Genomic DNA, 11,622 nt, shown 5'->3' on the forward strand with positions numbered 1-11,622 from the left:
CAATCCTGGAGAGACCTTTACACGTCACCAACAAGCAAGACAATGTATAAAAGAGGAGTCCCCTCCTCAGAAAGTTTAAGCCTGATTCAGTAATACAAAACCCTTGTAAAACTCTATTCTATTGGATCTCAGATCATCATAATTTATTTATTAAATTATACTCTTATTTAATATATATTAAAAAAATAAAATTTATTGTATTTAAAAATAATTTAATCATAGAATAATTATAAAGTAATATGAATAGAAGGTAAAAAAACTGTATTAAGTATAATAATTATATTTTCATAATCAATATATAAATAAAAATAAATTTATATTTATGCAACCATAAGCCGACATGTATAAAAAGAAAAAATACAAAAAAATGATATATAATTTCAATTATTTTTATTTTAAAATTTAAAATTTAATTTATATTAAAATAATATCTATAATATGATATTCTTAATAAATATTAATAATTTTTTAATATCGTAAAAAAATACTAATGTGTAAAATAAAATGTAATTATTAATTAAAAAAATATAAAAATATATCTTCTAATTTTATTTATTTTTATTTTAAAATTTATAATTTAATTTATATTAAATTAATGTTTTAAAATATAATAAAAATTATCACTATCTAATAGTATAATATTATAAATATTATTTTAATATCAATTAAATTATAAATTTTAAAGTGAAAAATAGATAAGATTAAAAGATAATTTTGTTTTATACTTTTTTCACATAAAATTTCTTTACATTCAATAAAAATTTTTTCTTTTTCATAAATTTTATAAGGGAGAGTACTTTTTTAATTAAAAATTGATACCACTTTGAGTAAGAGTTGACATAAATATGATGAAATATTACATCACTAATTTTGTTTTTATTTAAATATATAAACACTTAATTGAAGTCCATCACATCATCGTAAGAAAGATTCCAAAATTCGTTACTACATCAGTAATGTGAAGGAATAGTTATTGTCGGTTCTTGTTTGGGAGACTAATTGCTGGACTTCCCACTATAAATTAGTGCTACCATTACCTGAAATTTTCTTCAGAATTCTCCTCCATCTATAATAATTTACTTAGTACGACTATACTCAAGAGATAAGATGTAATGATACGACATTTGTGAAAACTGTCCCACATCGTAAGTATATAAAATTTTATAAAATGAAAAACATTTATATTTAGTTAGAGGCTAGACAGGATAAGAGATTAAACAAGCTGAAAGCCAGGTGAAAATAACCAAAAGCCTTCTCTTGTATTAATGTAGAAAAAAATAAAAGAGAACCCAAAATGATTAGCTATTCGATGTGGACAATACTGACATGGAATACAGGTGGTAGAAAAAGAGAGGTGACAAATGGCAATGGCGGCGCACCAACCAGACAAAGTAAGCTGGATTGTGGGAGAGACGTGCTGTAAACAATATTGACATCAATATAAATAAATAAATAAATAAAAAATATAATCTAATATATGTTAAAATTTAAACTTCAATTAATTTAAGAGGTGACCTATTAATGTAGTTAGAGAGAATTTATTTTCAGACAGAATTAATTTTAATTTATGTATAATTGAAGATACAAATGAGCAAAAGATTTTGAAATTTAATAAGGATGTTTTAATATAAAATTGATTTTTTTTGAAGCTACATAAAAATTGTTTATTTGATAATAATTTTTAAATTAAATATTGATGTCAAGAATTATGCATAATATTAATGTAATTAACATAATAAATAAATATTTCAACATTTTTAGATAAAATCAAATCCAGTATATATATATATTTGATGTTTTAAAATACAGAAAATAGAATTCACAGTATAATCGTAAGTTTAGATGGAGAGAAAGATGTTTCCTTCCTTTTATTCTTTTCCTTTTGTTCGCTAGTGACGTCTAATGGCCTCTCTGCTATACCTGTTTCTGTCACGCAGATTCGTACGTACGGGAGTGTCAGATCTCTTCTTCATATCAGACGGTTATTTAATTCCTTCGGGACGCATGCAGATAAGACTGCGAAATGACTGTACTTGCTATCGTTTACCATGTCATATCACTCAGCTGAATTTCTAGTTATTGAATTTGGATTTACGGATAATTCAATCTGTTCCGTGTGTTAGAGTCAAAACTTAAAATGCTCGGTCAGCCTACTAAAAACGAGCTTCTAAAACTATAGGCCTATTTCGTTTTTTTGGGTTTAGCCTCCCTTAACGTAAGATAAGGGAGACCAAGTGGACATCAAAATTAATTAATTAAAAGTGGCAAATGAAATGTTTATATAAAAAGAAAAATAAAGGAAATATAAATCTTAAGGGGCACAAAATAGGAGTGGGGAGGGGGTGGTGGCGTGAAAATTTGGTGTCACGCCGTCCAAACAAACCTTTCATACATCTGCCACCCCACGCGCAATCAATATCTTCTTCTATAACATCTCATCTACTATGCTCTCTCTCTCTCTCTCTCTCTATATATATATATATAAACACACGCATTTATGTCTCATCTTACCCTGAAATATACATCATCTCCTTCCCATTTCAAAAGCTCTCTCTCCCTCTCCCTCTCTTCCTTTAACATTCACCCATTCACAAAACATCTCTCTCTCTTTCTCCTTCTCTAGGTAGCTCTTTATAATTTCTCTGATCTTGGATCAGTTCAAGCAATCGACTGTGAGTATCATTGATGTTATATATATGTGTGTCTGTCTGTAATAATTTTTCTCACAAGTCATCAAAAATCCAATCTTGAATTTCCTTTCTCCATGTTTGAACTTTTTTCTATAGAGCTAGAGTGTGTTTCACTGTTATATGGAAAGTATAGGTTTTCTAGCTCTATAGAGCGTGATTATAATTCAACAGTTGATCTAGATAGAGTGGCAAATTGTGGTGGTGGTGGTGGGCGTGTGACAACCGTTTTCCACCACCAAATGAAGATCGCAAAGAGAGAGAGTGTGTGTGAGAGTGCACTGCACTCAAAGGAACATTAACATGCTTGTGCCAGCAAAGTCAAGCTTTTCGGCCAACTTTTTGAGTTCAACATGCTCTGCCCAGGTTCATGCAACTAACGGGCTAAATTATATGGCTACTTAGCTCAAAATCTATGTCTTCTTTGGTGGGTTCCACAAATGGTCTGCCATTTTTTTCTGTAGCTGAAAAACATGGAGGTCCACTTTCAATCCTGGACCCACAAATTCACAACAACATCATCATCATCATAGCTATAGCCCTAAGTTATTATCTAGTTGATGAGGATAGAATATATATATATATACTAGGGCAAACTTAATAAGCAACTTATTGTAAAGATGTGTCACCTGCACAAAATAAAGCAATCCCATTGGTTGAATCTTGAAATAGAAACTCTGTGTTTCTCTCCATTTCTCATTTATTATTCTTTTGTTCATCACTCAGGAGACTGAAGACGCTTATTATCAATGGATCAGATGGAATCTTGCGTACCACCAGGCTTTAGATTTCACCCAACAGAGGAAGAACTTGTGGGTTACTACCTCCAGAGAAAGATTAACTCACTGAAATTTGATTTAGATGTTATTATTGACATTGATCTCTACAAAATGGAGCCATGGGATATCCAAGGTAATTAAAATTGCTCTCCTTTTTCTCCTTTTCTAGTACGATTACTTTGTGTGTTCTTTCAGAAAAGGAATCAAAGAAAAGTGAACACCACTATAAATTTTAAGAAATTTTAAGAAGAAATGAGGCTGCTCCTGACCTATGAGCATAGAGCTGGCGAACACCCACTATTGAATTATTAGCCCATTGACTATGGAGTTCACCTTTATACAACTATATCACTTCATTTATGCTATGACATGATGAGCCAAGAGAGCAAAAGAGTAGTGGGAATTGGCCTATAGAGGAAGTTGACAGTACTATATTAAGCTAGGTGGGGAACAAGAGTAGTGGAAATATACCTAAAAGAAGTGTTTGATTTGAAAAAAGTTTGTGTTTTTTTTGGCTAATTAACTTAAAGATGTATAAATATATTCCTGACTCTTACAGCAAGATGCAAGCTAGGGTATGATGAACAAAACGAGTGGTACTTCTTCAGCCACAAGGACAGGAAATATCCGACCGGAACTCGAACTAACAGAGCCACTGCTGCCGGATTTTGGAAGGCAACAGGGAGAGATAAAGCTGTGCTTTCAAAGAATAAAATTATAGGGATGAGGAAGACCCTGGTTTTTTACAAAGGTCGTGCACCCAATGGAAGGAAAACTGATTGGATCATGCATGAATATCGACTCCAAACATCTGAACATGGACCCCCTCAGGCAAGTTCCTTTTGATCAAACACCCATCTCCTTTTCTTCCAAATTTTAAGCAAGTTATTAGATAACCAATTTCAGATTAAGCTGTGTTAATGTCATATTACCTTATAAAATTTTTACATGTGTAGTTTCTTAAAAAGAGGAAAAGGACAAGACAAGAAAGGTGGCATGCTAAAACATATGTTATCTTCTTATTAGTTAATAAGCATTTGCATGCTGCTATTATTCAAGTAGCGTGCAATTTTCCAAAGCTCCTATCATGCACCTTGACTTAATTGATTGATTTTTAGACCTTTGATATTTGAGAAAAAGGTGTTTGAAAATGGAGTTGTTTATCCTAGTGTGAACGCAAGACCCTTCTTTCTTTCAGACAAGGAAGAAGAAAGAGAAAAAATCACAGAAATTATTACATATGACTAGTGCATCCTCTAGTTTTTCCATGGATCAGCTAATCTCTTAGTTGTCAATTCTTATCTATACCAGGTCTACATGGACAACTTAGCTATATCTCTAGGTTCTTGGGTTGGAAATTTGGAATCATTAGTTGTTTGATATAACAAATTAATAAGTAACTGTGCATGAAAATTGCAGGAAGAAGGATGGGTGGTCTGTCGAGCATTCAAGAAACCAATCTCTAACCAAAGGCCAGGTTACGAAGCTTGGAATAATCATGGTTATGGTGTCAATGTTAGGCTTCCACCATTTTCAAATACAGTAACCTCTACAAATATGGCTATTCATCCGAATCAAAGCTCAAGTTCTCATCATCACCAGCAGCCCTTTGGATCGGACCCTGCAGAGCTTGTTTCTAGCCATAGCTTTTTGGACAATAATAACCAGCTCATTGATCTCCCACAACTAGATAGCCCTAGTAGAGTATCAACAAGCTTTGCAACCAGAGAAGGTCTCCAAAACAACAACAATGGTGCTTGTAATGAAGATTTCGATGAAGAAAGAAGCAATAGCAGTACCCAGTTCATTGACTGGAAAAATTTGGATTGTTTACTTGCATCACAAGTGTTCGATTCAACGTCTTCATCTTCTGTTCCCAATCCAAATCTATTGCCTTCCATAACTCAGACCTATGAGCTCAGCCATATCCTTGGTTGCTTTCCTGACTCATAATAACAAACAAACAAAGACAGAAGAAAGGAAAGACAGTACAGTCAATTCTTATCTAGACCGGTTTACCGTGGATCGGATCTTTAGTTGTTGCATACCCATGTAGTAGAATAACAAACGTACTAGTAGGAGCTAAGTTCAAAGTCCATTTTAGAAAGAAGTTGCATGCTTATCATTATCATTTATGAAGAAGAAGAAGAAGAATTTGTTGTGATAAAGAGGGGAGAGAGTTCAGAAGCAAATTGGACCTCTTCCCAGAAGTTGTTTTAGAGAGATGATCAAAGGGTGAAGCTTTTAATTCACCTTTCTTAATTACTTTTGGGAAATTAATTAATTATGTTTTTATTTCATATAATTTGTAAATGTTTTTATCATTGCATTTGCATGCATGTACTCATGATCTTTGTTTTTCGTCGCAATTAATGTCGTATTCTGTACTAAATCATAATGTTTTTTCCGTAGCTCTGCAAGACTTTTGTTTTGGTCATAATATAAATATGTTTTATTTACTAATTTTTTGCTTTTATTTCTTATTTTTCTCCTATATTCACTTTTAATTTATAGAGCCGCCATTTTTGCTCTTGGGATTATCTGTAATTATATTCTTTTATCTTTTTGTTCTGGATACTTATGAGCGTATAAAACATAATTTAACAATTAAGGGGGAAGTTGAAAAAAAAAAAAAAGACTGAAATTACCAAATTGTACAATATTTCTCATCAAAATTAGTTATCTTAAAGTTGCATTTCTCTTCAAGTAAGAAGATTCATCATGATATCACTAAGAAAATGAAATAGCGATTAAATTTTTCTGTAAATAATTGAGAAAAATTAGTCGTTATATTTAACAATTGGTTGTGGATATTTACATCACTTAGCGATTAAATAACGATTAAAAATTTATCTCTAAGTTTAGACAAAAAATTGCCTCTTAATTATATCATTATAGAATGGTGTTTAGTCTCACTAAAGATATCTTAAACATTTTTTATAAGAAAAAAAAGTTTGTTATAAGTTTTTTTTTATTTTTTTTATTTTATTTTTTTATCTATGAAGAATGAGTTGGTCTTCTCTAAAGACAAAGAGAAGTTTTTTTTTTTTTTTAATATGAAATAAATGTGAAAAATAAGAAAATATATTAAGAAAATGATAGTTACACAATAATCGTCCAAGGTAAGCTATGAGCTGTTACTATAAAATAAGGTCACGTAGCAAGATTCTGATAAGCTAATAAATGGTCTTATATGAGAAAAGGAAGATCTAGACATCAGGACACCCGACTCTTCTTCAAGACTCCCTCTTTTCTAGCAAGGGCGGGTCTTCACATAAATTTACCGTTAATAGGTACAAACCAGTGTATCTCCATTACGCCTGTTATCGCGGAATCACCGACCGGTTAGTTGGTGAAATCTATTATCAAATAGCCAATCACATTATCTCCAAATTATTAGAAAATACCATATTAACTTCATCCTCTTACAATATAAGAGCCAACGATTACAGAGACAAATATACACAATTCTCTTACATAACTACTTTCAAGTTCGACATTCGCCCTATTCTTCAGTTTACTGACTTGAGTATCAGAGTGGGTGTCATGGGCACCAACCACTTCACTTTTTCTATCTTGCAAGTTTAGCCAACCATAATGTAGCTCTATTTTCTTGTTACATTATTTGGTTCCTTTGTCGGGAAATCTATTGAATTCTCTTTGTTCATTTGGATTAAAATCGGTCTCTTATTCATTTTCTCTTAAAAAGAAGTCTCTCTCTTCTTTCTCTCAAAATGGCTGAGAATTATCAAGCTTCTGCCAAGATTGCTATCAATAAGGACATTATCATTTCTTTCACTCCTGGTAATGGACAAAACACACCCTTTAGGGTCAGTGAAGCAGATACCAACAATATGAGAATTGAGCAAATACTCTAGTACGTCAAAAGGTTGCAAGTTATTTTCGAGCAATACTAAGTTCGGGAGGAGGCGTCACTCAAGGCTCCTAAGGGAAGGGAGGAAGTCTCCCTTGATACCTCAAGGACTCGGATATGGACAATCCAAATGCGGTCCAAAGGAAAGGACAAGATCGAGAAAAAGGAGCAATCAGACAATGCTCCGAAGGACGCCGGATGGAAGTTGGTACAGACCACTCAAAAGTACTAGGAAGGTCAGGAAGAGGACAAAAGAACGAGCCAAAAGCAATACCAAAAGCTGAAAAAACAAGGATATGAGAGAGACCACAAAAGTTAACTGGTCTCCCGAGGAAGAAATGACCGAGGTAAATATAAGAATTATACCCTATCGAATGACTCAGGAATACATATTCTAATATAGATTAGGAAAAATGACAAGAAGATCAAGTGGCCTCCCAAGCTCAATCTTAAGAAAGCTGGAAGGCAAGACACGACTAGGTATTGCTGTTTTCATGAAGACCATGGACATATAACAGAGGAGAGCCAGTAATTGAAAGACAAGATCGAGAGATTAATAAGAAACGACACTCTTCAAAAGTTCGCCACAAAATGGGTCCAAGATAACCACCCGTGACAGAGAACCTGTAGGGGTTATTCATGCAACTATAGAAGAACCTAGCAATGAAGACCCAGTCCTTAAAAGAATAAGATGTAACAAATGTCGAGTCTGGTACGTTGGGCGAAGGCTAAAAAGGACCATTTAGGGTCCCGAAGGTTATTTGTCCAGGGCCTTATAAGCTGGCCAAGCTAGATGGCCGAGTCATTCCCTACTCCTGAAATATTTATAATCTAAGAAAATTTCATTAATAATAGTTAATAATGTATTTTTCATGTGCTGTGCTGTTTAGTGACAAGGAACGATGGGGTTGTCTTATTCAAAATGATGAAAGAGCACTAAACTAAGGCCATAAGTCGGGAATCCGTCAGGCTATGAAGATTGTGCGTTGGACCCACTAAAATAAGGCCATAAGTTGGGAATCCCTCAGGACATAAAGACTGAGCGTTGGACCCACTAAACAAGACCATAAGTCAGGAATCCATCAGGCCAAAAGACTGGGTGTTAGTCCCGCTGAAATAAGGCTATAAGTCAGGAATTTGTCAGGCTAGAAGACCGAGTGTTAATCCCATTAAAATAAGGCTATAAGTCAAAAATCCGTCAGGTTAGAAGATCGAGCGTTGGACCCACTAAACAGGGCTATAAGTCAGGAATCCGCCAGGCCATGAAGACTGGATATTGGACCCTTGTTTTTGGACCCACTAAAATAAAGTTATAAGTCGAAAATTTGTCAGGCTATGAAGATTGAGCATTGGACCCACTAAAACAAAGCCATAAGTAAAAAATCCGTTAGGCTGTGAAGTCCAGGTGTTAGACCCACTAAAACAAGGTATTCACGTTAGGCCATAAGGCATGTATACATTAGACTAAGGAACCGAGTATTAGCCCCGCTTGATCAAGTCAAATTTAGACCCATTTTTCATGTTGTTATTTATGTTAATTTACACATTTTCTACCTAATCTTGTGGTTTTGACCTTATTTTGCAGGAAATGGTGTAAAAAGGTAATTTAGAGAAAATGGTCTTAAAACTGCCCAAAAGAGAATAGAAAAGATCAAGCCTGGTTTGCCCAAATCTGTTTGCCCAAACCAAGCTGCAGCTGAAATGGGAGAAGGATGAATAACAATACAGACTTGCTATTTGACCAGATTGCTTGCCCAAACAACCTGGGCAAACAAACCCGTAGAACAGAGGCAGAGTGACAGACAGCACCAAGACAGATTGTTTGACCGAGTTGTGTCCAAACAACCCGGGCAAATAGAACTTGCGACAGCAGACAGCAGAAACACAGAAAACTTCAAATTCAAGCCTTCAAGAAGTCTTTCCCTCCCCAAACACGTGAAGACAGCTCAACAAATCTTCAAGACACCTCAGCACTCTATCCCACATTTCAAGAAAGTCAAATCTCAAGAAGATTTAATTGCCTTCAAAGAATCCAACTCCAAATAGGAAAAGAATTTCAATAAATCAAGGGAACTTAGGGCAGCCTATTCAGCTATAAAAGGACAGCAAATCAGCAAGAAAAGACATCTCTCATCATCGAAGATCAACACAGCAGCTGCGCACCACCCAGTCGGCCCTTCCTCTTCTTCTTTCTTTCTTTCTTTCTTTCTTTCTTTCTTTTATTTCCATGTTAGTTTCAGCCATGAGTGGCTGAAACCCTTTTTATAGTTGAAAATTAGGTGAAACTTCAGTTTGCTTATCGATTGTGAGATCTGAACATATGATTTTTATCTTTTATTTATCAATATTTATGCAATTTCATGTTTAATTATATTATTGCTTTGTTGTTTAGATCAATAGGGCCCATTGATTCTTGACTGCAAAGTGATAATTTGTTAGTTTGGATAGTTTAAGTCCGTAATTGCTTGAATTATTCAAACACTAGTAACTCTTGTTGTAAAAGCCAAAGAGATTGCATAATCTAGCAAGACCACCATACGTTTGGGTAGCTAGAATTAGGTCTCTCTATTTTTTAATACAATTGACAGTCTAATGAATCTAAACTTCCAAGGACGTTCCTTGGCAACTTGTTGATTAGTAATTAATTAGAGAACGTTTCCTAGTTAATCTATGCTTAAGGAGGGATATGATGGTGAGAAGCGTCTTCCACCCCCATAACTAATTTATTGAGTCAAATAAAAGAATATAAGTGTCAATGATCAATCCCAACAACTGAAGTGGATCCAATTCTTTAATTAGATTTTTCTCATTATTGAATTTCCTTTACTTTATTATTTGTTTTACTTTACTACTTTTAATTTTAGACTAGTTCATCAATCTCAAAACCCCCCCCCCTTTTTATTTTATTTTCAGTTTATTTACTTGGTCTTTGATACGAAAAATAGGTGAGTATTAATTCCCTGTGAATTCGATCATTTTACCACTATCTACAATTGTAAAATTGTGGATAACCAAAAATGTTATTTTTGACCGGCTTCGACAACTGCACAGTCACCGCTTCACAAAAAATTTCCAAGGCATTTTATGTGCAAGCTGTAAGGAGAGTATCCGCCAGACTATATGATCGGGTGCTAGTCCCACTTCATGAAAAGTTTTCAAGGTATTTTTACGCTCAAGCCATAAGGCGAGTATCCACCATGCCACATATCCAGCTAAGAGTCGAACATCCGCTAGGTGAGTTACAAAGTGGGGGGTAAGGCCCACTGAAAAGTTTAGAGTTATCTTATGACAAAAAGCAGAGGTTGTCAGGACCTTGGTCGGGTATTAACCCCTTAACAAAATATTTAAGAGATTGTTTAGCCATGATAGGACAAGAGTCATGGTCGAGTACTGAGTATAAACACTTAAGCGAAGATAATAACAAAGAATATAGAAAGAAATTACAAAATAGGGCAATCGTCAGGCAGAGTGACAAGCATATAGAAGGCCAATCTAAAACAGGCCACGTGTCCCAGACTGAGAAGACAAATGACACCTTCGAATTCGAAGAATCAAAGACCAATGGGTGGATCTCTGATGTTATACAATAATCATCTAAAGTAAATCATGAGCCGTCACCATAAGACAAGACTATGTGATAAAGTTCTGATAAGCCGATATGCGATCCTACTCAAGAAAAGAAAGATCCAGACATCAGGGCACCCAACTCTTTATCAAGACTCACTCTTTCCTAGTAAGGTCAGGTCCTCACATAAATTTATCGTTAACGGATACAAGCCAGTGTATTCCCATTGCGCTTATAATCGCGGGATCACCGACCAGTTAGTTGGTGAAATCCATTATCAAATAATCGGCCACATCATCACCGAATTATCATGAAATACCATATTAACTCTACCTTCTTACAGTATAAAAGCCAATAATCACAGAGACAAAAGTATACAATTCTCTAATATAACTACTCTCAAATTCTACATTCGCCCTATTCTCTAATTTACTGACTTGAGCGTCAAGTGACTGCCGTAGGCATCCACTACCTCACGTTTTTTTATCTTGTAGGTTTAGCTAACCACAGTGCAGCTCTATTTTTCTATTACATCAGAAAACAATATAAAGATAAGAAATATATTGTTTAGTATTTATATATAATTTGATGAAACCAACTATATAGTTCATTTATTTTCAAAAATACATTAATCGGTTCATATCTTATTAAATAGTTAACTATTTAATTCATTCCACAAATTGCAATAATTAAATAGTGTAATTTGAAATTGTTAAA

The 11,622-nt window shown here is 34.1% G+C and overlaps 1 protein-coding gene across 2 annotated transcripts; it reads left to right on the forward strand.

The window, feature by feature from the left end:
• The first annotated feature begins 2,518 nt into the window (after positions 1–2,518).
• On the forward strand, positions 2,519–5,768 carry LOC110608739 (NAC domain-containing protein 30). 2 transcript variants are annotated; one of them, XM_021748021.1, is made up of 4 exons: positions 2,519–2,672; positions 3,414–3,599; positions 4,026–4,297; positions 4,886–5,768. In XM_021748021.1, exons 2-4 carry the CDS (start codon positions 3,437–3,439, stop codon positions 5,417–5,419), a joined length of 969 nt encoding a protein of 322 aa, XP_021603713.1. In that variant the 5' UTR covers positions 2,519–2,672; positions 3,414–3,436; the 3' UTR covers positions 5,420–5,768. The 2 variants fall into 2 exon arrangements, with proteins under 2 accessions (XP_021603713.1, XP_043809684.1); XM_043953749.1 differs by lacking the exon at positions 2,519–2,672 and having other exon boundaries at positions 2,702–3,599.
• Positions 5,769–11,622: the final 5,854 nt, after the last annotated feature.

Source organism: Manihot esculenta, chromosome 2 (genome assembly GCF_001659605.2).
Source record: "Manihot esculenta cultivar AM560-2 chromosome 2, M.esculenta_v8, whole genome shotgun sequence".
NCBI lineage: Eukaryota > Viridiplantae > Streptophyta > Magnoliopsida > Malpighiales > Euphorbiaceae > Manihot > Manihot esculenta.